Source organism: Phyllostomus hastatus, unplaced genomic scaffold, assembly GCF_019186645.2.
Source record: "Phyllostomus hastatus isolate PE091 unplaced genomic scaffold, TTU_PhHast_1.1 phas_contig_36, whole genome shotgun sequence".
In the NCBI taxonomy this organism is placed as follows: domain Eukaryota; kingdom Metazoa; phylum Chordata; class Mammalia; order Chiroptera; family Phyllostomidae; genus Phyllostomus; species Phyllostomus hastatus.
In genome coordinates, this window is record NW_025333862.1 from 2,231,242 (window position 1) to 2,258,015 (window position 26,774).

At 44.0% G+C, this 26,774-nt stretch overlaps 1 protein-coding gene across 7 annotated transcripts; it reads left to right on the plus strand.

Annotated features, from left to right (window-relative positions):
- Window positions 1-1,348: 1,348 nt before the first annotated feature.
- On the plus strand, window positions 1,349-14,594 carry SLAMF8 (SLAM family member 8). 7 transcript variants are annotated; one of them, XM_045841463.1, is made up of 5 exons: window positions 1,349-1,445; window positions 6,005-6,331; window positions 10,938-11,243; window positions 11,327-11,452; window positions 13,137-14,594. In XM_045841463.1, the coding sequence occupies exons 1-5, from the start codon at window positions 1,406-1,408 to the stop codon at window positions 13,202-13,204; spliced, it is 867 nt and encodes a 288-aa protein (XP_045697419.1). In that variant the 5' UTR covers window positions 1,349-1,405; the 3' UTR covers window positions 13,205-14,594. The 7 variants fall into 7 exon arrangements, with proteins under 7 accessions (XP_045697419.1, XP_045697421.1, XP_045697423.1 ...); XM_045841465.1 differs by having other exon boundaries at window positions 11,327-11,443; XM_045841467.1 differs by having other exon boundaries at window positions 11,327-11,428.
- The last annotated feature ends 12,180 nt before the right edge of the window (window positions 14,595-26,774 follow it).

The window sequence follows — 26,774 nt, forward strand, 5'->3', positions numbered from 1 at the left end:
GCCATCAGCACAGACCCATGACCCTCTGCCATGGGCCTTCACTTCCCAGATGGATCTGGTTCCCACAATGTGAGTGTGAGTCCCTGGAGGGCAGGAACCTCATCCTAGAATCCTCCTGCTCACCCATCACCCATCTGCTTGGTTCCCAGTTGAGTCCAAAATAGAGCATCCAGTTTGAAGGCAGGCCAAAAGCTGTACAGAACTGGACACTGCAAGCCATGTTAGGGACACTCAGGAAATTTTCTCATATTCTTGCAAAGCTTACCTGACTTAAGAAACCAAGTAACTCAAAGTGAAAAGAGAAATACTGTGAATAGATCGTTACCAGCAAAATGGACCAGACTTTGAAGGTTGAAGTTCAAGTCCCAGCTCTGCCACAGTGTGACCTCCATAAAGTGATATCTCTGGTTTTCAAATTTCCCATTTCTAACAGGGCAATAACAAGATCTCCTTGGAGAAGAGTTGTAAAATTCCAGGAAACAAAACGTACAACCATATCTGGAATTTATGCACTCATTTAACAAATGTTTATTAAATATCCATGATGCACCAAGACCAAGGAGAGCACAGAAATGAATTGAAAACCTTGCCAGCAGTCTGTGGAGACAGAAAATTATTACAAAACAATGTGCTGAGAAGAGGAAGTCCCTCACTCTGCCTGTGGTGTGAAGTCTTGAATAGGTGCCTGGTTGGCTGCATGACCACATCAAATCCAGAAGGATAAATGGATCAGCATGCCTGGTGGAGGAACAAGTACATGTTAGAAGTGTGCAATTTGTAGTTGTAAGAAGAAGCTATTCTGGCTTGGTGTGGCTACAGAATAGAATGGACATGGGAGACCAGCCTGAAAAAAGAAGGCTGGAGTGGGACTTAGTAGAGCCTTGTATGCTAAGCCAAGAGTATAGTCTTTGTCTTAAGGGTAACAGAAAGCCATGGAGGAATTTTAAGCAGAGGAGAAGTGACCATGGAAATTGCAGTTTAGAGCTCTCTGAGGCTGCAACCAGAAATTCAGGGCAGGGTAAAATGCAGGGAGTTCTGGAGGGAGGGAAAGAAGGAGAGAGGAAGGAAGAGAAGAGAAAGAAAGAGACAGAAAGAGAGAGAGAGTCTGATGATAGGATGTGGGCTTGTGTGGTGGTGCTTGTGGCTTATAATTGCATGGGCAACCAAAAGCATGTGAGAGGGATGATTTACAAGAAATGCTCTTGAAAGAATCCAACAAGGCCTGAAACCAACTTCCACTTTCTTCTGGATATTTCAGTTTCAGGGCATCTTGTTATGAGTCAAGATTCCTCCTTCTAAACATGGGACTTTCCAGAAGGACTACAGCCCCTTCCGCACATCCCCTTGACTTAGAGTGTTCTGGATTTTGGTTGTTAAGGGAGTTTGTCTGCCTCTCTGGAGAAGGATGGCTGTGTGGTCCCTGTGGAGTCTGCTTCTCTGGGCAGGTAAGCAGGGCAGGTGAGTGGCCTGACCTCAAAGAACTGACCCATCCAGCTAACCCTCACCAGATGTCTGGGTAGGGCCCCCCATCCAAAGTAAGAGCCCAGGAGCAAGCTTTGGGGGAAACTTGAAAACTAGGCAGAGGCAAAGAGATGTGGAGTCCTGGGTGGAAAGAGGCAGCAGCACTGGAAGAATCCATGTGCAGGAGACTCAAGCTGTTTTGTGGCCCAGGGCAGTTAAAACTGAGGCTGGTGGTACCAGTGGTTTGGAAAGAGATGGCTTTAGGAATGGTAAGGGTCTGGCAGTGTTACCACATGAGAATTCTAAACACAGTCTGGGGAGAGCAATGGAAGCCAAGGCAGAGCAGGACTCTTTCTACTCTGAGGATGTTTTTCCAACAGCCTGTGGAAAACCTGAGGCCCTTTCTGAGGTCTGTGTAGAGGAAGGTAGATACTGAGTAGGGATGAGAGGTGAGAGCAAGTTTAATGTAGGATATGTGGACCTGAAATGGCCAATAATGCTGTGATGAAATGCTTACTTATTGGATCTCTTCAGCATGGGGCAATCCCTCCATTCTGTCTGGTGCCTGACTTGCCTTCCTTGGTTAAGAAGTACTCATTGTGACATGGGTCAGCACTGCAAGGCCAGGGGATAGGGGTTTTGGGAAGTGGCAAAGACAAAGACAACTTTGTTTACATCAGACTCAGAGTGACTTTGAGATGACTTTGCCCAGTGTCCCTCCTGAGTGCCTGACCTTGAAGGCTTTAAAGGCTCTGATGATTTCAACATTTCTAAACATTGTGAAGGAAATGCTTCAAAAAACAGAAATCTGTTTGGTTCAAAAATCTTTCAAATTTGTGACCACAAAAGGCAAAAATAATTTTTCCAAAAGGCTCTTAATGGTAAACGAGATGAGTGCAACTGATTTGGTGCACCCTCTTGTTTTACAGGAGGAACAATGGAAGCCCAGAAAGGAGGGTGATAGTTGGTCACAGAGTTCTTGGGCAGAGCAGGATAGGATAGAACTAAAAGTCTTGACTGATACCCAGTGTTATTTCTTCTCTATGTTATGTCTCCACTCTGCCTTTACCCTGAAGTCACCTCCAATCAAGCCTGAAATTATTTGGGCCAGGGAGGGCAGTGAGGTGGGCAAGGGACTAGAGTTACCAGTGGCTGGCTGAGTGACCACCCAGAACATATTTCCATAACCAAACTCCCAGCACTTGGGTATGTCCCATGTCTGCTTGTATTCTGCTCTGTACCTCTGCACCCACCACTGTGCTAGATACAAGATAAATCAGCAAATTTTGCCATTTACTCAGAGAAATTTACTGAGCTTCTATATCCTCCTCCCAAAGAGTGATGGGCACTGGGAGTGCAAAGATGAAAAGAGGAACTCACAGGTCAGTGGGAGACACTGACTCATAAATAGATGATAAGGCCAGTTCATAGCTAGTATCCCAGGCCTCTGAGAGAGCATAGAGAACAAGTGTATAATATGCAGAGATAGAAGGGGGAGATCAGGGAAACTTGATGCTTCAAAAATGAGCAGAAATTAGGACTTCCATCCAAGATGGAGGCATAGGTAGACACACCGTGCCTCCTCGCACAACCAAGATAGGGACAACAACAATTTAAAAACAGAATAACAACCAGAACTGACACAAAATTGAACTGTATGGAAGTCGGACCACCAAGAAGTTAAAATTGACATGTTCATCCAGACCAGTAGGAGGGGCGGAGTCGGGCAGCCAGGCGTGGGTCGCGGCGTGGAGAGAAGAGAGCATTGGGACTGGCCATGTAAGACATCCAGGGCACACAAGGCATCCGGGGCTCGCAAGACCACAGCAGGCGGACCCTGAGCATGCAAGCAGCAGCTGGCAGACCCCAGCCAAGGGGTGGCAACTGGCAGACCCAGTGAGGCACTACTCTCAACCCAGGATCACAGTGCTGGGAAATAGAGCCTTGGGGCACTGATTGAAAACACCTGTGGGGGTTGAGGTGCACGGAGACTCCCAGCCTCACAGGAGAGTTCGTTGGAAATTCCCACAGGGTACACAAGCCCACCCACACAGGAATTGGCACCAGAGGGGCCCAATTTGCTTGGGGGAAACGGTGGAAGGGACTGAGGTCTGAGGGAGAGCGGAACAAGTGCCATTATTCCCTCTCAGACCCTGCCCCCACATACACATCACAACCCAGCGACTGGAGTGCCCTGCCCTAGTAAAGACCTAAGGCTCCACCCCTCATACGTAACAGGTGCGACCAAACCAAAGGGGGGGGGGTGGAGATGGCTCAAACAGAAGTGAAAGCTTAAAGACCAATACTTTTAAGTGACTGAGAGGTAGCCAACCTATCAGATGCACAGTTCAAAGCACTGGTGATCAGTATGCTCACAGAATTGGTTGATTTTGGTCACAAATTAGATGAAAAAAATGAAGGCTACAATAAGTGAAATGAAGAAAAATGCATAGGGAACCAATAGTGATGGAAAGAAAGCTGGGTCTCACATCAATGAAGTGGACCAAATGGAAGAAAAACATACAATCAGAAAAGAATGAAGAAATAAGAATTCAAAAAATAAGGAGAGGCTTAGGAACCTCCAGGACATCTTTAAACGTTCCAACATCTGAATTATAGGGGGACCAGAAGGAGAAGAGGAAGAGCAACAAACTGAAAACTTATTTGAACAAATAATAAAAGAGAACTTCCCCAATCTGGCAAAGGAAATAGACTTCCAGGAAGTCCAGGAAGCTCAAAGAACCCCAAAGAAGTTGGACCCAAGGAGAAACACACCAAGGCACATCATAATTACATTAGCCAAGGTAAAAATGAAGGAGAGAATCCTAGAAGCAGCAACAGGAAAGGAGAGAGTTACCTACCAAGAGTTCCCACTAGACTATCAGCTGATTTCTCAAAAGAGGCTTTACAGGCAAGAAGGGACTGGCAAGAAGTATTCCAAGTCATGAAAGGCAAGGACCTGCATCCAAGATTGCTCTGTCCAGCAAAGCTTTCATTTAGAATGGAAGGGCAGATAAAGTGCTTCTCAGATAAGGTCAAGTTAAAGGAGTTCACCATCACCAAGTCCTTATTATAGGAAATGTTAAAGTGACTTATCTAAGAAAAAGAAGATAAAAAACATGTATAGTGAAATGACAGCAAACTCACAATTATTAACAACCACGCCTAAAACAAAAACAAAAACAAACTAATCAAACAACTAGAACAAGAGCAGAACCACAGAAATGGAGATCATGTGGAGGGTTAGCAATAGGGGAGTGGGATGGGGAAAGAGGGGGAAAAGGTATGGAGAATAAGTAGCATAGATGGTAGGTAGAAAATAGACAGGGGGAGGGCAAGAATAGTATGGGAAATGTAGAAGCTAAGGAACTTATAAGTATGACACATGGACATGAACTGAAGGGGGGAATGTGGGTGGGAGAGGGTGTGCAGGGTGAAGGGGAATGAAGAAGAGAAATGGGACAACTGTAATAGCATAACCAGTAAAATGTATTAAAAAGAAAAAGAATGAACAGAAATTAGCCAGTGAAGGAGGCAGGGGGCACTTTAAGCAGAGGCATCACCCACATACCTCAAACTCAATATGTTCCCAGCAACACTCAGCATCCTGCCACTTCCCTGTCCCCCCATTCTGTCTCTCCTCCTGTTCTGGATCACAGAGAATGACACCTGTGGGCCCCAAGGACCTGGGAGCCATCCTTGACTTCTTTCTCCTTCATTCCTCAGATCCAATCTGTTACCAGATCTCACTGATTATGCATTTTTATCTCTCTCAAGTCCTGCCATCTCTACCCATCTCAGTTGCTCCCCCTCAGTACAAGTTTCCATCACCCACCTTTGGATTAATAAAAGCAGCCTCTGTCTTGCCCCACCTACAGTGCATCCTTTGCCCTTCTGCTGGAGTGATCTTTCTAACATGCATCTAATCCTGTTACTCTCTTACTTAAAACCTAGTCTAGAGCCCTCATTGCTCTAAGGATAAAGCCCAAATGCCAATGTCACTTTCCAGGCCCTCCATGAACTAGCTCCCTCCAATTCTGCAGTGCAATTTCTTACTCCCCCTGCAGAGAACTACTTTCAGTTCCCTGTGCACTATGCTCTCTCACCCTCTAGGCCTTCGTACATACAGTTCCCTTTTCCTGTAACATTTCCCATCCCCACTCCAGGCAGCCCTCTGCTTGGCTTGGCTAGTTCCATTTCTTCTTTGGGTCTCAGCTTAACCGTTTCTTCTCTAAACTCTTCAAGGTCAGGTAAGGTCGCATTATCACGCTGCCTGTGTTCTCCCAGAGCACTCCCTTTTTTTCCATTATGGCACTTAACTTAGTATATTTTAACTGCTTTCTTAAGAATCTGGCTTCCTCTGTGAGTTCCGTGAGCACAGGTACCAAATTCTCTTTTTTATTGTTTTATTCCCAGCCCCTGGCACAGTACATTCTCAATATGGGTGGAAGCAGTATGGGGAGAGGGGCCCTAATTTCCTCCTGGCTACATGCAGGAGAGATATGAGCTTGGGGCAGGCAGTGACATGGCTCTCTTCTTGCAGCAGCATTTCCTGTTGCAGTTACTGGTGCCCAAGTCCAGGGCCAGGTCGGGGGCTCTGTGCTGCTGATGGCAGAGCACCACCCTGGCTTCCAAGTTCGAGAGGCCATCTGGAGATCTCTCTGGCCTTCAGAGGAGCTCCTGGCCACATCTTTCCAAGGTTCCCTAGAGACTCTGTACCACTCCCGCTTCCTGGGTCGAACCCAGATGCACAGCAACCTGAGCCTGGAGCTCCGACCACTGGAGTCTGGAGATAGCGGCAACTTCTCTGTGTTGCTAGTGGACACTGGAGGTCGAACCTGGACCCAGATCCTGCAGCTCAAGGTATATGGTGAGTGTGCTTGACACTGGATCTCTGCCCTGCCTCCCTCCACAAAGACCTGGAAAGGCATCCTGAGTCCTGGGAGCTGGAGGACTGGATTCCGGAAACCTTGGGCCTCTGACTTTGTGGCTGATTCAGAGACCAACTACTCTCCTGCAGCCACATCTAGGAAAATCCTCAAGTTCTTCCAGGTGAGCTCCTATCTGGAGCAACCCAGGCCTGCCCACTACAGTCCTTGTCTGAATTCCAACTTGGTATTTTCTCAGTTAAGTGGCCTTGAACACAATGCTTAGCTCTGATGTCAGCCTTCTCATTAGTAATGTGGGTATCATGATAATATTATCACATAGATGTTCATAACAGTGATATACAATGGTGCTTGAATACCATCTAGGACAGAAGTTGACTTATATTTCATCAGATTGGAGGTATCAGATTATGATGTGCCATTATTTCATATACCACTAAAAAGGAAAAATACTACCAATTAAATTGACACAATATTTTTATTAAAAATTAAATTATAATTCAACAGTAGTTAAAAGTACAGAATTTTTATTTTATATTTTTTAAAAGAGTTCTTTCAGATATACCTAGAGATTTTTAACTATATAACATTCATGGGTTCTTTCAGTTATTCATTGTAGCAAAACAAATGGCTAAAAACAGCTATTTTACTTATAATTCTGTGGGTTAGCCTGGCTCAGACAGGCAGACCTCTGCTCCACATGGTTTTGCCAAGGTCATTCATGCAGGTGCAATCAGCACCTCAGCTCCATGGCTGAATTCACTGGGGGCCTAAGGGTCTTTCTTTCCAGCAACTTTACATCCATCTCCATCACAACTATATCTACCACAACCTCTACTGCCATCACTACCCCCAACTCTACCACCACCACCTCCTTTAACACTATCACTACCACTACCTCCACCTCTACTACCTCCACTCTCACCTCCACCTCTGTCTCCTACTCCCACCATCACCTCCACCTCTACTATATTTCTGCTAGTCAAGAGAAAAAAATTGTCTTCTGGCTTTCATTTATCTATCTAATGGCTTGGAAATTATGTGAGTGACCTCAAAATACAATTTCAGTAAAACCTCCAAAACTTGGTAAAGGGGATGAAAAGGTCCAAATTTAAGAATGGAGAGTAAAGTTGACAGCTAGGATAAGAAAAACAATGAGGGAAAGAAAGGCAGTCGCAAATTAGGAGGAGAGAAATATCCCCTACCCTGAGGGAGCTAACTGGCTTGCATATGCCCTCAGAGTGCTGATATGCAACTAGATGGGTGTCCTTCTGGATGCATGCATCCTTGAACCAGGTGTAAAGCTTGGCAAGCAGAGTGTTGCCTAGATCTCAGAACCACCACCTTCACCTGTTACCCCCTTACCCAATGATCTTGTGCAATGAATAACCTATACAACCATACAGGCAGCCCTGGAGCTCCTTCTTTGTTTGAGTCTCAGCTGCTGCACATGTCAAATGAGGACATATAATGTAATAATACATGCAGTACCCATACCACTAAGCTCTAAAATACTTTGTTCTGGGCATTTGAATTATAAATTTAAGGAAACTGCTATTTTTGGCTTTTTTAACGTATTTTATTATGCTATTACAGTTGTCCCATTACCCCCCCCTTTATTCCCCTCCACCCTGCACACCCCCTCCCACCTGCATCCCCTGCTTTAGTTCATGACCATGGGTCATACATTTAAGTTTTTTTACTTCTACATTTCCTATATTACTCTTAACATCCCCTTGTCTATTTTCTACCTACCATTTATGCTACTTATTCTCGGTACCTTTTCCCCCCTCTCCCCCTCCCACTCCCTCCATGTGATCTCCATTTCTGTGATTCTGTTCCTGTTCTAGTTGTCTTTGTTGTTTTTGTCTTTGCTTAGTTTGTCTTTGTTGTTTTTCATGTTCAGTTGTTGATAGTTGTGAATTTGTTGTCATTTTACTGTTCATAGTTTTGGTCTTCTTTTTCTTAGATAAATACCTTCAACATTCCATATAATAAGGGCTTGGTGATGATGAACTCCTTTAACTTGACCTTATCTGAGAAGCACTTTATCTGCCCTTCCATTCTAAATGAAAGCTTTAGTGGACAGAGTAATCTTGGATGTAGGTCCTTGCCTTTCATGACTTGGAATACTTCTTGCCAGCCCCTTCTTGCCTGTATGGTCTTTTGAGAAATCAGCTGACAGTCTGATGGGAACTCCTTTGTAGGTAACTGTCTCCTTTTCTCTTGCTACTTTTAAGACTCTCTCCTTCTCTTTCATCTTGGCTAATGTAATTATGATGTGCCTTGGTGTGTTCCTCCTTGGGTCCAACTTCTTTGGGGCTCTTTGAGCTTCCTGGACTTCCTGGAAGTCTATTTCCTTTGCCAGATTGGGGAAGTTCTCCTTCATTATTTGTTCAAATAAGTTTTCCATTTCTTGTTCTTCCTCTTCTCCTTCTGGCACCTCTATGATTTGGATGTTGGAACATTTAAAGTTGTCCCAGAGGTCCCTAAGCCTCTCCTCATTTTTTTTATTTGTTTCTTCATTCCGTTCTGGTTGAATGTCTATTTCTTCCTTCTGGTCCACACCATTGATTTGAGTCCCAGTTTCCTTCCTGTCACTGTTGGTCCAGTACATTTTCCTTTATTTCACTTAGCATAGCCTTCATTTTTTCCTCTAACTTGCAACCTATTCAACCAATTCTGTGAGCATCTGATCACCAGTGCTTTGAACTGTGCATCTGATAGGTTGGCTATTTCTTCATCACTTAGTTATATTTTTTCTGGAGCTTTGATCTGCTTTTTCATTTGTCTTGGTGCACCTGTTACATAGTAAGAAGGGAGCCTTAGGTGTTCACCAGGGTGAGGCAACCCAAGTTGCTGATGATGTATGTGGGGGAAGAGTCCCACAAAGAACAATGATGCTTGCTCTGCTCTATGCCAGTTTTCAGTCACTTCCCCCACTACCCACAATCAAATTGGGCCCTTCTGGGGCTCATTCCTGGGCGGGTGGGTTTATGTATGTTCTAAGACCCTGTGGGGTTCTCCATCAAACTCTTCTGTGATGCTGGGAGTTTCTCCCACCACCTCAACCCCCACAGGTATTTTCAGGCAGAGGCTTTGAGGCTTCATTTCCCCATGCTGGGACCCTGGGTCGGGTGGTCTGTCTCACTCCCCAGCTGTTCTTCCTGGTTTATCTGCACGTGAACATGGAACCACCCAGTTCGCCAGCTGCTGCCTTGCCAGATCTGACAGCCACTGCCTTGCCATGAGTCCTCTCTGCTTGCTTGTCTGCCCATCTCTGCCCCTCCTACGGTCTGGATGAATATTTCTTCTTCAACTCCTTGGTTGTCAGACTTCCATACAGTTTGATTATCTGGCAGTTCTGGTTCTTTTTTGTTTTTAAATTTGTTGTCCTTCTTTTGGTTGTGCAAGGAGGCATGGTGTATCTACCTACACCTCCATCTTGGCCAGAAGTCTGAAAATTGCTGTTTTATTGCTTCCAAATACATAGCTTGATTAGAACCAATTGCACAAAGCTGTCAGACATCCTTATGAGCTCTGTTTTGACAATAGACAAAGAATGATTTGAATTAGCAGATTAGTTACTATAAATGTCAATGGTGTTTCTACTGTGTCCTTCAGGTTTGGAATCACTGTATAAATAATTCCCCCTGTGATCTTTGTTTATACTATTAGTGTGCCCAGCAAAATTTTACTTTTTTTTTCATAGCACAAATCCTAACATATTGAGCTGGCATTAGTGAAGTTTTACTCTGCATGACTTTGGAATGTTCTCAGACACTGAGTTCTTTCATTGTTACCAAAATGCTTTCCCCCTGGACCCCACTGCCATGGAGACACATTACTCATCAACCTATATAGAAAATGGGAGCCACTACATAGGATACCAGGACACCAATTTGTTCAATGGCCCAGGTAGCTGAGCACCTAGAGATTGAGGGTTATGGAGGTAACAAGACAGAGCCCCTTCACAGCATTTTTCACCATTGAAATTATTTTCTTAATTATTCATAATCACTTGTCAGTATTTGTCCTTTCCAAATTCTAAAGTCCAGGAGTGTACATGTTATTCTGTCTGACTTAATAAGTGCTTTTTGTCTCTCTGACCACTATATCATGAGAAAAGTGCTCTGATAAGAAACAGACAGAGTGCTTGGAGAGCTCAGTACCATACCTCAAGTGTCAGGGAAGGCTTCACAATCAGGGCAGCAAGCAATGTGTTCAAGCTAGGCCCAGGAGTTTTCTAAGAGGGCAAGAAGAGAAAGGCATACATGCACAGCTGAGACATATGAAAGCAGAAATAGCATGACATGTTTGAGAGAATGGAAATTAATTAGGATTGGTGCCGAGGACCAGTAGAAGGTATAGTTGGAGAGGTTTACATCACCCATTTTATGAATGATTTTTAATTCCAGACTAAGGAATTCAGCTTTTGTCCTGTGGGTGTGGGAAGTCAGACAAGGTTTTGGAGTGAGAGTAGACTAGCCAGAGGTGGCATCTAATCCTGCATGGATCCCAAAGCCAGAGCTGTGGTCCATGCCCAGCATCCCTATAACCCATACCTGCTCTACTGTTCTTGCCTAGATGCAGTACCCAGGCCTGTGGTACAAGTGTTCATTGCTGTATCTGAGGATGCTCGGCCCCCCAAGACCTGCCAAGCATTTCTGTCCTGTTGGGTACCCAATATCAGTGACATAACCTATAGATGGCAACAGGAGGGGACCATTGACTTTGATACCAAGCCACATGGCCTCTTCATGGATGGACAGGTGTTGATGGTTTCACTGGGACCAGGAGACAAGGGTATGCCCTATTCTTGCATTGTCTCCAACCCTGTCAGCTGGAACTCAACTGTAGTCAACCCCTGGGAGAGCTGCAATCATGAGGCAGGTATGCCATGGGCAAAGGGTCAGTGTAGGGTGGTGAAGTATCAAGTCCATCTCTGACCCTGCCCCCTTCATGTCCTGCATCAGGGAAATCCTCCTACAAAGATGTGCTGCTGGTGGCTGTGCCTGTCTCGCTGCTCCTGATCCTGGCTGGTCTCCTCTCTGCTTGGCACTGGGGCCCCTGCTCAGGTGGGAGTCCTGCAGGTACTAGAGGTGGGTGGAGGTGCTGAATCTTCTAGAAAAGAGGGAAAAATTTGGACTTCCTCCTGTTTGTCCTCGAAAGGCCTGTCCTCCTTATCTTTCTCACCTCATCTCTTGCCCTTTCCATCTTGTTATTCTGTCCTCCAATAAGACTTGAAGTTTCTTTGTAGTTCTTCAAATTCTCTTACATATATCTTCAGGCCTTTGTACATTCCATTTCCTTGTCTGAAACACACTTTCCATGATTTCCACTGAACTCCTTTATTGGGTTATCTCCTATATGATCTTCAAAGTGTGCCTGTTCCAGGAAGCCTTCCTGACCTTCTTCCCTACCACCAGAATGGATTAGTATCCTGCCTTTAATGTTCATTGCTTACCCCAATCACAGTTCTTATTGCATTTACTCTACCACTAAGTTCTCAGCCCTTTAAAGGCAAAGGCTGGGTCACCACTGGGCACCTAGCAATGGTTTCCATTACATAGCTGATATTAATAAAAATTTGTTGAGTGCAGGCCTAGTTGAATCCCAACACATTGTTGCCTAGCAATGCTCCCTGAGCAAAGTGCTTCTCTTCCCAGGAGATGATAGGTCCTACTTCTCAAGGAGAAGAGGGAAGGGGAAACACAGAGGTTAGCCAGGTTTTGAGCTTTATACCCATTAGTCCTGCCTTTTCCCCAGAGTCCTCTGCCCCTGAAAGAAACAACTCCATTGGCCTAGGTTTCATGTCTGTGTGTGTCCCAGGATATATGGGCTTGCTGGCCCCAGGGTGGAAAGAGTGGGTAAGCAAGAAGGAGGCATGGGACCTCAGCTACTCAGTGTGGAGCTGGGGTAGACGACCAGCTCTTGTATATTCTTTCCCTGGAGGAGGCAGGAAGAGCAGCTGAGGTCACATGCCATCCGAGGACCCTGTCTACCCCCAGACAGTCCTTAGGATTTGTGGTAAGAAGGTAGAGCCAGGAAAAGAGCAGCTTTTGATTTCAACAGCTTTATTGATATCTAATTCACATACCATACAACTCACCCATTCAAAGTATATACAGATTAGTAGCTTTTATTGTATTTAGATTTATGTATCTACCACCACAATCAATTTTAGAACATTCTCATTACCCCCCAAATAAATCCCCAAACCCCTTAGCCATCACTCCCTAATCCTTCCTTTCCATACAGGCCTAGGCAGCCACTAATCTAATTTCTGTCTATATACTGTCTATTCTGGATAATGCACTATGTGGTTCTTTATGACTGACTTCTTTCACTCAGCCTAGTGTTTCCAAAGCTCAGTAAACAGTGGCTTTGGTCACCAAGAAGGGGCAGAAAGAAGCTAACAGCAAGGCTCTTCAGGGAGAGTCCAGTGGCTAGTCCTGGCTGTGCCATTTGGCTCCTGGCCAGTCATTTAACTGGGTCCATTTCAGCTCTAATTTTCCATACTTTTTACAGCTAAATGTATGGCATAGTTTCAGAGGAAGGCTAGACATTAGGAATAACTTCCTATCCTTGAAGCATCTCCTTTTCCAGGGTCTTGAAAAAACGGGGGGTGGGGGTGGGAGAAATGTGGATTTTTTTGTTGTTTTTGTTTTTTACCCAAGGTGATCTTGGTTCAGGGCAGTTGGGATTCAGAGCTGTTGGCCCAGGTGAAGGATGCTAAGATTCCAAACATTGGAGGGGTAACCTTCTTTCTTATCTCCTTACCAGGAAAAAAGAAGAAGGATGCCTGTGCTAATGGAGTGGCTCTGGAGACAGAAAACCCCCTTGTGCCATGAGGAAGAAGATAGACTGATGCCAAGATCATGAGGAACTCCACTGCCCAGGCACATGATAATCTGGGATATAGTTGGTGTCTTGAAACTACCATGGTTCTTGTACCTCCTGTGAGACTTTGTCTCACTTTCCAGAAGCAGCCTGGGCAGTTGTTACATTGGGAAGACAGAAAACACTGGCATGACCATCTATACCCTCCCCTTTCTCTCTCCCCTTGTTGCACATACTGGCTCTGGTCTGGGAAAGTTGGACCAAAGAGTATATTCCCTAAAGGACACTGGGCAGTCTCCTGGACCCACAGGGATAGTGATTGTTGAGAGCATTCATATCCTACCACTGTTCATGAAGTATTGTCATGGACTATTTGTCCCCTCAAAATTCATATGCTGAAGGGGAGACCCTTCTAATCCCCAATATCCCCAATATGACTATTTGGGTATAGAGACTTTAAATAGATAAGTAAGGTTAAATTAACTCATTGGAATGGGGCTTTAATCCAATATGCCTGGTGTCCTTATAAGAAAAGGACACCAGCCTGGCCTGTGGGCTCAGTTGGTTGGAGCATCATCCCATAAAAACTGAAAGGCTGTGGCTTCAATTCCTGGTCAGAGCATATATCTTGGTTGTGGGTTTGGTCCTGGCAAGAAAAGGACACCAAATGTCCTTGGTGACCAGAAATACACATACACATAGAAAAATATCATGGGAGGACAGAGAGAATGAAGCCATCTGCAAGTCAAAGAGTGAGGCCTCAGAAGAAACCAAACCAGCTGACACACTGATCTTGGACTTGCAGCCTCCAGAACTATGAGAAAATAAATGTCTACTGCTTAAGCCACTCAGTCAGTGATACCTTGCTATGATAGCCCTGAAAGATTACTTAACCAACTAGCACAGAAAGGTTGCCTCCAGCTTGGGTCTCTGGTTTTAAAGACATTAGACCTCTGAACTAACTGTGAATCTCTGAATCATCCACTTCCAGCCCCAGTCCCATCCCCTACATGTAGTTTAAGACTTCGATGCTTCTTGAAGACCAAAGCATTATTATAAGAAAAGATCTAGAAATAGGTGAAGGTGGAAGCCTTTCTATTTTTGGTCTGAAAGACTTTCAGATCATCTGAGTTCATGACCCTCAGAGATAATTTACAGTTAATTATAGACAATCAACGCATGGTTAATATACTGTGGTTGATATGGGTGCCATTTTATACTTAATACCTTTTTATATAGAATGGAGGCCAAGGTGTCTGGGTCAAAACAAGATAGTAAGTTTGTTTTGCTTTGTTTTGTTTTGTTTGATTCTTACTTTTTTGTTTTATATTTTACATATGGGTGACATCATATGGCCTTTGTCCTTTTCTGTCTGACTTATTTCACTCAGTATAATATCCTCAAGATCCATCCATATTGTTGCAAACGGCAATATTTTATCATTTTTATGGCTTAGTATCCCATTATATATGTACCACATCTTTCTCCATTTGTCTTTCAATGGATACTTAAGTTGTTTCCATATCTTGCTGCAATGAACATAGGAATGTAAGTTAGTACTCTCATAGTCTTCAGATAACTACCCAGAAGTGGAATTGCTGCATCATATGGTAGTTCTATTCTTAATTTTTTGAGGAACCTCCAAACTGTGTTCACAGTAGCTGTACCAATTTCCAATCCCACCAACAATGCACAAGTGTTCCCTTTACTCCAAATTATAGACAACAGTTGTTATTTCTTGTCTTATTGACACTAGCCATTCTAAGAGGTATGAGGTAGTATCTCATTGTGATATTGATTTGCATTTTCCTAATAATTTGTATTGTTGAACATCTTTTCACATGCCTGTTGGTCATCTGTATGTCTTCCTTAGAAAAATGTCTATTGAGATTCTCTGCCCATTTCTTAACTGGGTTGTTTGCAGGTGTTTTGTTGTTAAGTTATATGAGTTCTTTATATATTTTGGATATTAACCCTTGATCAGAAATATTTGAAATATTTTCTTCCATTCTGTTGGTTGCCTCTTGTTTAAAACAAAAATGTAACAAACAAAACAACACAAAAACAAACTCAAAGATAAAGACAACAGAATGGTGGTTACCAGAAGGGAAGGGGATGGGGGAAGGATAAAATAGGTAAAGGTAATGAATGGAAACAAGATTTTCAGTGATGAGAATGCAATAGAGTATACAGATATTGAATGATAATATTGTACACCTGAAATTTATATAATGTTATTAACCAATGTTACCTCATTTAAAATAAATAAATTAAAAATTTAAAAAACGAGAGAGCGAGAGTGGAAGTGGGGTCAGAGTGGTAGCCTGGGACCACAACACATGGGACCTTGTGGGGTGAGGGTGGCCAGGACAACCCCTATCTGTTTCAGTATCAGATTCCTCCCATGACAGCCATGTACTATTATTTCCAGTAGGCTCATGGTCAGAACAGAATCCTCTCAAAGTCTGCTTTTGCTTTTCCTTGTTTTTATTATATTTTCCTTAAGAGCCTCTGCACCTGTCCTTTTGTGACAAATACAAGAGCTGCTGGGGCAAAGGCATCAAGTGACATGATGTCAGAAAGAATGGAGAGGAAGCCTAGTAAAAGAAAAAGGTTAGAGAGACATTATTTTCATCAACAGAGACAGGAGCACTCAAAGCCTTGTTTAAAAACAATGGCTGCAAACATTAATGACATCTCTAACAGATCTACTTTCCACATTTATTAAGAAGTAACACTTGTTCAAAGTTCATCAGTACTTGGTTACTTACTGGCCTTTGGGGAAGTACCACCTTCCTCCAGCTCTGACTTGATGTCTCCCTGCATCTGTTCTGCATGCAACCTGACAAAGGCCTTCTAATACAGTACATCCTCAAGTCTCAGTGGGTGCCTCCCCTTGGGTTGTGCACTGCTCACAGGGGGTTTCATCTGCCAGGAGGGCAGGCAAAGCACATAGGTGTGTAGTGGGGACACTGCCACTGCACAACTGGCCAGATTCCAGTTCTAGAAGCCACACTTCCAGGGCGACACTGGAAAACTCCAATATGTAGAAGAGAATGACCAGAATGTTGCAAAGTCTAGAAAAGTTATCATGTAAGAAATGACTAAAGAAACCAGTCATGTTTTACCTCGAACAAACATCTTAGAAGGCTCTAAGTCCTCAAGTACTTGAAGGGCTCTAATGTTAGCCAGGTTGTGTAGCTGAGGCCAGCAGAACATATCACTGAAAGGTAAAATATTGACTCATATGAATAATAGTGTCTTAAAGGTGAAAGGAGACTTGGTGGTTACCCACTTTAAGTTCTGTTATTTCTCAAGTGGAAAACCGAAGCCCAAAGTGATTGTTATTCTCTAGAGTGAGAGTTAGCTTTAGGTTTTCTAAATCAGTCCAGCCCCTTACCAGAGTAAAACTTAATAACAAATAGAGAAATCTAAATATGAAGTGAGCTGTTTCAATAAATATACTTAAGCAGAAATCATCTCAGACCAATATTATATAGACTAAAGACTTTTCAAATATTTGGTGGGAAGTTGTAGTCAATCAGGAATCTGATTTCAAAGGCCATGTTGAACATGGATAATTAATTATGACACATCTTCCCCACTGAGTCCACATGCAGTACAATACTCAATTAAATCCAACAATTAATTGAAATGAGGGGACAAGATGAAACCAATTTCCCATTTCTGCCCTAGAAAACCCATAAGATCCTTTCAACAATTAGAATGAATTATACATTTAAAAAAAAAGAATGAATGAACAGTGGAACAAAAGAGGCCAATGAAAGGACCTGGCCAGAGTATCAGAAATAGTCTGTGCTTCCTATAAATAAGAGTTATTCTAGTTTCCTTTGTTCTACCATTTTTCTCTGTAAATCATTCAGGAAATATATCAGAACTGGAAACAAAGCAGAGCTTGATGGGGAGTAGTAATACTATTGTCATGAAAGTGCAACACAGCATGAAATCCATCAAATAAATTAATAAAATCATATGGCCATTTAAGAAATCATGTTCTTTAGAATATTTGAGAATAATGGGCCAACACTTGTATCAGTTAGAGTTTTCTGGGTGCAAGCAAAGAAGCCAGCTCTGGTTTTAACTAAAGCAAAAGAAGGGATTATTGGAAAGTCATGGGTAGGTCAGTGTCTTAGTTTAGGCTGCTATAAAAGAATACCGTAGTCTAGAAGGCTTATAATCAACAGATATTTATTTCTCACAGTTCTGGAAGCTGGAAGTCCAAGATTAAAGCACCAGCAGATTCAGTCTGGTGAGAGCCCACTTCCTAGTTCACATACAGCCATCTTCTTGCTGTATCCTCACGTAATAGAAAGGGCAAAGGAGCTCTCTTGGGGTCTCTTCTATAAGTGTGCTAATTCCATTCATGAAGGTTTTGCCCTCATGACCTAATCGTCTCCCAAAGAGCTCACCTCCAAATATCATTACACTGGAGAGTGGGTTTCAGCATATAAATTTTGGGAGCACACAGCAATTCAGTCTATAGTACTCAACCAGGCCTCAGAAAGGACAAAGGCAGGTGGCCTCAAGGATGCAGGCTTCAGGACAACCTCCTCAAGGGCCACTGTGGAATAAATCTATTGTATTTTCTGTTCCTATGTTTCTCAGTGAAAACTGAAATTCACAACAAACAGATTGAGCTTGACTGGTCTACTTGACTTCAAGGATCCTCCCTTTGGAGGCATGGGGAGGAAATATAGGACATCTTTAAAAAATATATATATATATATATATATATATATATATATATATATATATATATAGTTTATTGATTATGCTATTACAGTTGTCCTATTTTCCCTCCTTCACTCCCCTCCACCCTGCACACTCCCACCCACATTCCCCACTTTAGTTCATGTCCATGGGTCATACTTATAAGTTCTTTAGCTTCTACATTTCCCATACTATTCTTACCCTCCCTCTGTCTATTTTCTACCTACCACCAGTGCTACTTATTCTCTGCACCTTTTCCCCCCTCTCCTCCTCCCACTCCCCTGTTGCTAACCCTCCATGTGATCTCCACTTCTGCGATTCTGTTAACTGTTCTAGTTGTTTGCTTAGTTTGCTTTTGTTTTAGGTGTGGCTATTAATAATTGTGAGTTTGCTGTCATTTTACTGTACATGTTTTTTATCTTCTTTTTCTTAGATAAGTCCCTTTAACATTGCCTATAATAAGGGCTTGGTGATGATGAACTCCTTTAACTTGACTTTAAAGTCAAGTTAAAGGAGTTCATCTGGGAAGCACTTTATCTTGACTTTATCTGGGAAGCACTTTATCTGCCCTTCCACTCTAAATGGCAGCTTTGCTGGATAGAGTAATCTTGGATGTAGGTTCTTGCCTTTCATGATTTGGAATACTTCTTTCCAGCCGCTTCTTGCCTGCAAGATCTCTTTTGAGAAATCAGCTGACAGTCTTATGGGAACTCCTTGGTAGGTATCTGTCTCCTTTTCTCTTGCTGCTTTTAAGATTCTCTCCTTCTCTTTCATCTTGGCTAAAGTAATTATGATGTGCCTTGGTGTGCTCCTCCTTGGGGCCAATTTCTTTGGGACTCTTTGGGCTTCCTGGACTTCCTAGAATTTTATTTCTTTCACTAGATTGGGGAAGTTTTCCTTCATTATTTTTTTTATTTTATTTTAATCATTGTTCAAGTACAGTTTTCTCCCTTTTACTCCCATTCTAGCCCACCCACCCATCCCTCCCCACTTCCCTCCCATTGCTTCATTATTTTTTCAAATAACTGTTCAATTTCTTGCTCTTCATCTTCTCCTTTTAGCACCCGTATGATTCAGACATTGAAGTGCTTAAAATTGTCCCAGACGTTCCTAAGCTTCTCATTTTTTTGAACTCTTGTTTCTTTATTCTGTTCCAATTGGACATTTATTTCTTCTTTTTGTTCCAAATCATTGATTTGAGTCCTGGTTTCCTTCCCTTCACTGTTGGTTCCCTGTACATTTTCCTTTATTTCACTTAGCATAGCCTTCATTTTTTCATCTAATCTGTGACCAAATTCAACCAGTTCTGTGAGCATCCTGATCACCAGTGCTTTGAACTGTGCATCTGATAGGTTGGCTATCTCTTCATAGCTTAGTTGTATTTTTTCTGGATCTTTGGTCTGTTCTTTCATTTGGGCCATTTTTTTTTGTCTTGACATGCCTGTTACGTAATGAGGGGCAGAGCCTTAAATGTTCACCAGGGCGGGGCAACCCAGTGGCTGGGTTGTGATGCTGTATGTGAAGAAGGGGTCTGAGAGGGAACAACGGCATTTTCTCCCCTCTCTGCTGTATTTCAGTCACCTTCCCTGCTACCCACAAGCAACTTGGGCCCTTCTGGTGCTGATTCCTGTGTGGGTAGGTTTGTGTACATTCTAGGACCCTGTGGGTCTCTCCAACAAACTCTCCTGTGAGGCTGGGAGTCTCTCCCAGCACCTCAACCCCCACAGGTGTTTTCAATTGGTGTTTTGAGGCTTTATTTCCCTGAGCTGGGGCCCTGGGTTGTACAGTCTGTCTCGCTCCTCAGTTTTGCCTGGTTTATCTGCATGTGAATGTGGGACCACCAGGTCTGGCATCCACCTTGTGCACCATGCCCCTCCACAACTACCACTTCATTGGGTCCGCCCACTGCCGCTTTGTTTGCCCAGGGTCCGCCAGCCACCACTTTGCCATGGGCACTCTCCACCCAGCCACCCAACTACACCCCTCCTACCAGTCTAGATGAATATTTCTTTAACAACTTGGTTGTCAGACTTCCATACAGTTCAATATTTCTGTCAGTACTGGTTGTTTTTTTGTTTGTAAATTTTTGTTGTCCTTATTTTGTTTGTGCGAGGAGGCACAGTGTGTCTACCTATGCCTCCATCTTGGCTAGAAGCCCGCTAAAGGACATCTTATCACAAGTGGCAGTTGTCTAAACAAAATAAAATACAAAAAGAAGTTTGAACAGGAATCTGTAAAACAGGAAATGCATTTATCTGTTCATTCAGTGAGCATTTACTAATCACCTACCGGCTATCAGTATCAACTTGGGTCCAGGGATTTCTAAATGGTGGCATCACCATTCCTTCCCTCAAAGAGGTTACCATCTAATGGGGAAGCAACATGTCAATAAGTGATTCCAATGAGTAAACCATAATATAAGCCCCAGCCTGTGCTCAGAGGTATCCCTGACCTATGAGATCTCCATCCCACTCAGTGAGGAGGTGGGGAGTGAGGAGCGCCACTCAGGTCCACAGGAAAGTGATAAATGAAACAGAGGTTCTCACTGTGAGTAAAGCTTAAATTGGCAGGAATTGAAGAAGGTATGGCATGATAATTCCTTGGGGAAGATTTTCCCAGAGTAGCATCAGGGTTTTGTTTGGTTGACTGTGTTCCCAAAATACCAAGACATCCCAAGCTGGTAGGTTTTCTTTAGATTTCCATCTAGGTAGCATTGAAGTGGGACAGCAGTCTGCTCACAAGTTGGGGCTAGTGCCACCCCCCTGGTGTGGTGGGTCCTGGCTTGGATGCCTGGAGCAATACTCTGAAACAGTCAATCCTGCCCTCAGGCCCAGCCTGTTGACCTCAGGTGTGCATCTCCTCACTGTGGCTACTCAGACCCTCAGGAGACTTGTTCAGAAATACACTGGGATCCTTCCTGCCCAAACTTGATAACAACCTTCCAGCACAACATTCCCAGAAAATCCCTAACAATTCGCACACACTGGGGGTTTTGAACTCCTCCTTAACACAGAGCATGGAGCCCAGCTCCCCATTAATGGCGATGGCTTAGCATGAGAATGTGAGAGATGCAGATGACAGCAATACTGACAGCAGGCCTGGCCACTCCAGGAGAAGGGATAAGGAGTGCCAAGCTCCCAGTATGCTAGGTAACCTGAGGCCTGAGCACTCAGGGAAGGTGTGGAACTGTCACCCATGCACTCTTTGAGAGAAGGAGTACACCAAAGCCCAGAGGTACCAGCTAGAGCCTCAGCCATCTTCAGGCAGCAGTTTGTGGAGAGTTTATTCCTCTGGAGGCTGTGTCCAGAAACAATGAGCACAGAAGAATGTCTGTCAGTCTATTCCCTATGCAGTTATTCCCAGGAGGTCAAAGGCAGACAGTACCAGCCTTCCACCAAGGCAAGAGGGCCACTGCCTTGGGCCTGTAATGCAGAGCTACTCTGGCTCTCCTCCACAATAAAGAGACCAGAGAACATTCACCTGGAGCTTATTCTCCCCTTCGAGGACACACTCAGAGGATCCAGAATCATGAAATCCCTTGTTCAAATGGGAATCTGGGACTTGTACAAGCCCCTTTTTTGGATTCATTCCCCCGTGGATGGACCATACTACTTACATGTGCACCCCTAGGTCTGAGGGTAGCTAAGAGGCAGCTGTGGGGGTCAGTGTAAAGCTCAGACATGAAGCCCAGGATGCCCACATATGTGGGCACATGGACCTTCACAGTGTAGGATAGATTTATGGGTGAGAAGGGGCTGGGGGTTAGTTCTTCCTATGCTACCAAGTTCTAGTATGAAACCCAAGGAGTCCAATATCTCTGAATCGAACTCTGGTCTTCCAGGTCATTTTGAAGGTATACTTGTCAAAGTCAGAGGACAAGACATGTTTTATGTAACAGATTATTAGCTTGATTTATCAGTACAAATGTTAAGGGAAGGACTGACTATGGAGACCTCTCCCTTGGACTTGTTTTCTATCATGATTCCCATCTACTTCCTGAACCTGAGACTTCCCCTGAACTCCCACAATAAAGAGCAAGCTCCTGGGAGCAGCCCCTGATTTCCTGAAGGACTGAGCATCTCCAGTGTTCATCACTCAGCACATCTCTCCCAAGCAGCTGATGTGTGCCAGAGACACTGGAGATGTAGCTGTGAACGAGACATCCAGCACCCAGTATGCTTGCAGTCTAGTTTGAAGAGGCTCACATTAAACAATGATACACCCATGATTAATTAAAATAGTGCTAAGCTATATAGAGGGTACAAACTGAAAGTTGTGAGCAAGGATGATGAGGGAGTTAAATACAGCTGGTGCAGGGGCAACACAGAGGGCTTCTCTGAGGAGGGACCAGCAGGAAGAGTAGAATTGCCATGCTGAGGATGAACACACTGGAAAGCCCTTCTGGAAAGATCTTGGCATACATGAACATCTGAAGAAGCTCCCATGCCTGGAGTTTTACGAGCAAGGGAGACTCTGGAAAGAGAGAACAGAGGTCAGATCATGCAGAGTCCAGTAGGATTTAAAATGGTAAGATTTGAAAATTAATTTTAAATTTAAAAGGACACACTCTTCTTAACACTGAAGAGTGTTAAGAAGACAAATGGCATGATCAGACTTGTATTTTTAAAAGCTCACTCTGGTGATTATGTGAAGAATGGATTGAAGGGGAAGCAAGTGAAAGCAGGAAGATGAAGCTATTGCAGTGGTCCTAGCAAGACACAATGATGGCTTGGAATATGGGAAATGGGGTGAGAAGTGGGTACATTCAAGAAATATTTAGGAGCTAAAATAGACAGGAATTGGTTATGAGGTAAGGGGTGACACAAGGGTATCTGACCTAAGTAACTAGGCAAATGGAGATACTGTTCACCAAAACTAGAAACACAGAAGAGCAAGCAAGTTTTAGGATGAAGTCAAGAATTAATTGGCCCTCAATTATCAGGGAACAGGGCTTTAAAAGAACAAAACATGTTGATGCTGAATAATGTATTGGGTTGAATCATATGAAAATGGCCATTTTTATAAATAAAAGAGTGGTCAAAATAAGTAATTTTATATGATCCAACCTAATAATTTAAATGTGAATCAATCTGAGGAAGAAAATCATAGTTTAACCTGCCCCACTCCACTCCGAGGACAGCTGGTCCATGCCTCTAACCAGGTAGGCTTTTACATTTCAGATTCAGAATCACATTCTAGATCCGCCAATACGAACCTGAGGGTGAGAAAAGCTGCAAGATATCTTTGGGCGGAGAGGTCCTCCCATGGCACCCTCAGCCAAAACTGCTGCAGCCCATCCTGGTTTGGTTAGATTCTCCCCCAGCTGGTCTGAATCCTGCCTGCCCAGATCCGGAAAGGACTTGAGTTTAATAATGGTGGGGAGTGCTATAGCTGCCTCAGTGACCATGAGGGGCTGTGCTTGACCCCAATACTCTCTGAATGCAACCCACCTCAAGCCCTACTCCTGCAGCCTACAGAGTCCCACAGAGATTGTCTACTTGGAGCCCTCATTGCTGTCATGAGAGAGCCTTTCCAAGCAAAGGGAGAGTGTCATGACTGGACATAGAAGGGTAGCACATCAACCACTCCAAAGGAGTGATTATCAGAGGTCATGATCATCCCACGTCCCACCTCCAATAGAGGTCACAGGAGCAAGCCACTCTGGGCTGAAAATATCCCATATTCTTCTGAAGGGCTAATGAGTTGCCTAGGGGAGGGAAGGACTGGCAGAGAGTCAGTGGCAGTGTGAGTAGTCAGGGTCTTGCTGTGAGGATGTTCTTGGGCCGGCAGAGGACAATACTGGCAGTTTTCTGTGTCCTATCACTGGAAGCTGTGGCTATCTGGTCATCACTGACCCCAGTGAACATCCTACCCCCTCACACACAGCCACCTGTGAGGTTGTTCAACCACCCTGTTTGAGGGACACACAAACATCCCATCACCAAGTTATGTCTGCCTCAGGGACCAGCACAGCCTCAATGCTGCCATCAGAAAATGGTCTCATTCCTGGAGGGCTAAGTCAGCCTGGTCCTTCTGTCCCTTATGCTAAAGAGAAGAGGAAGTTTTCTTCATTGCCTGGGTCACGGAGTCAGGGGAAGGTGGAGAGAAAGCTGGAGTGCTAGGGGAATGAGGCTTAAATGGGCATTCTTTAAGAGAAGAAATAGGACCCCTCAGTCTAGAACATGGAGGAAGGAACACCCCTTTCACCCTTACCCCCCCCCCTCAGTGGGGACTATTTTAGCTGACACACACACACACCTTAACTCCCCTCTTTCCCAGCCCCACCCTCCAGAGGGATTATGATGGAGATGATTCAGTAATTAGCAGCCACATTCCAGCTCTTGTCTGTCTCCTGAACATGACAAGCTCATGCCCTCTGCCCATTTGTCTCAACTCTTTCCCTACTTCTCAGCCTAGAATATAGGCTTTATGCATCTTTTTCTCCAAGCAAAGCTTCAAAGCCTAGTCTGAGGCACTCCTCCCCCCAGAAACCTTCCCTCAGGTGATCTCATAGCATCAGCTCTCCTAGCCTCGCTTGAAGCTGAATCAACAGCCATGTACATCATTCTTTAATTTTTCTAAATGATGTTAATGGTCCCCTTAGCAAGGCTGGGAGTTCCTGGAAGGGCCGGGCTTAATACCTCAGTCTTACCACTGATATACAGTAAGCACATTGTCAAACCAAGTGGTCAATGCAGTGGGTGAAGGAGTGCAGGTGGACAAGAAGAGACCATTCTTCAGACATTTGCTCCACTGAGAAAACCAAGAGTCTCAGGTTGAGAGATTCTATTATCTGGATGCTCCCCAACACAATCAGTTGGCTGGGCTCAGACAACCTTCTGGGCCTCTGAGGAACTTCTTGGTTACCCACAAGGAAAGAGGCTGCTCCTCACTAACTTCATACTTCTTCAGGGGCTCTAGAGCAGAAGTTAACTCCTCCTGCTACTCTTTGTCTGTCTCTTCCCATCCTCTTTAATTCTTTGAAGCAATATTTGAGTCCCTGCTATATGCCTGGTATATTTTGGAGCTTAGTTATATGAATGAGTAAAACCAAGGTTCCTGTTCTTGAGGATAGGGGGAGTCAATTAATAATTATAACAAATAAATTATATAGCATGTTAAAACAGGATACATGCTATAGGTTAAAGAAAAATAAAGGGAGACGAGCAATAAGGAGTGCAGGCAGAAAGGCAGCAAACTCAAGTAAAGCTGCAATGAGAGGGAGATAATTGAGCAAAGACTTGAAAGAGATAAGGATCCAGTCATTTGGAAATCTGGAAGAAAGCTGTTCTGGACAAAGACAGCAGCCACAGCAAATACCCTATGTCAGTTTAAGAAACAGTTAGGAGCCCTGACTGGTGGGCGTAGGAGAGGCAACTGATCAATGTTTCTCTCTCACATCAATGTTTCTCTCCCCTTTCTCTAAAAATAAATAAATAAAATCTTTAAAAATTAAATTAATTTAAAAGAAAAAAGAAACAGGAGCCAGTGTGGCTTGAGTGGAGAGAGCCAGGTGAAGAAGGACAGTAGCTTAGGTCCCTAAGGTGACATGTAAGGCCTGGGGGACCAGTGTAAGGACCTTGGCCTGGCTCTGAGTAAAATGGGAAATTATTTCTGGGTTTTGAACAGAAGAATAATTTAAGTATCACTCTGGCTTCTACTTTGAGAGTAAGGTATAGGTAGGTAAGGGAAGAAGCAGGGAGATCAGTTGAGACACTGTTGGTGTAACCCAAGCGAGAGGTGGCTGGGGGACAAGAGGAGGATCGAATTTCAGATCTACTCTGATGGTGAAACCAACAGAACTTGCTGGCAAGCTGGGTGGTAAGGCAGGGAGGATGAGTGGTGAAAGTAAGAAAAGAACTCAGGAAGAACAGAGTTGCCATCAATTGAAATGGGGGAAGACAGTGTGTGGAACAGGTTTAGGGAAAATCAGAAGCTTGCTAAGTTTGAGATGTCTGTTAAACATAAGTGACTGAGGAACACAGCAGAGAGGTCTAGCCTGGATACATAAATTTGGGTGTTGTTAACATATCGATTTTAAATTGATAGAGAGGTGGGAGAGGCAGGTAGGAGGTTATCCCCATCCCTGTTCTTCACTTTCTCCAACTGTGTGCTACATTTCTGGAAAGGCTGATGGGTGTGGAAAGGAAGGAATTTGATAGGAACAACGTTATAATAGTAGGTTAGGCTCCTGACCAAGAACCTGTTCCTCAGTTTTTAATGGTGTTGATCACAAAGATGGCATTTCCTCAAGTCCTTAATAAACTGTGAATGAGAAGCCTGAATTCTGCAGAGGGAAGAGTTCCCTAAAGAGCCTGTTGTCAAAGGCACAGGACACTGTGACCTGTTGAGCAGAGCCCTGCCTAATGTGGCTGTCTCCCTGGCCAGGAGTCCCAGAGCAACAGTATGGTCTTTCCTGGGTCCTACCTGACTCTGCTCATCAGCTGCCAGGCCCTCTCAGGGAGGGAAATTTTCACACACACTTTTGAGAAGGATTTTGGGGGATATGTGTGGCTTTTTTCAACATGTGCTTCCGAAATAATTACATGCTTTGGTAATTGTCAGCACCCCAAGTTTGGGGAGGAGTATTTAGTACAATCTTTATCCATCACAATTATTTGCAGGAAAGTCAACTCAGGGAGATTTTCAGAGCTCTTGAAATGAGTAGCTGTTGAGAGAGAAGGTGACACAGCCCTGTTTCAATGGAAGTCTAGTCTGCTGGAGGTAGGAGGATAACAGGACATTCCCAGGACAGGGCAAAGATAACAGAGTAACTACTGTTCCTCATTATCCTGGAGCAGGGTAGAAACTGGGACAGTAGAACAGGATATGGCCAGTCTGCCTTTGTGG

Bases quoted from the DNA above. Each gene is read 5' to 3' on its own strand.
- SLAMF8 (XM_045841463.1), top strand. From the start codon at position 1,406: ATGGCTGTGTGGTCCCTGTGGAGTCTGCTTCTCTGGGCAG. The intron at 1,446-6,004 runs GTAAGCAGGGCA...CTCTTCTTGCAG, and splicing joins GAGTCTGCTTCTCTGGGCAG to CAGCATTTCCTGTTGCAGTT. The intron at 11,244-11,326 runs GTATGCCATGGG...GTCCTGCATCAG, and splicing joins GAGCTGCAATCATGAGGCAG to GGAAATCCTCCTACAAAGAT.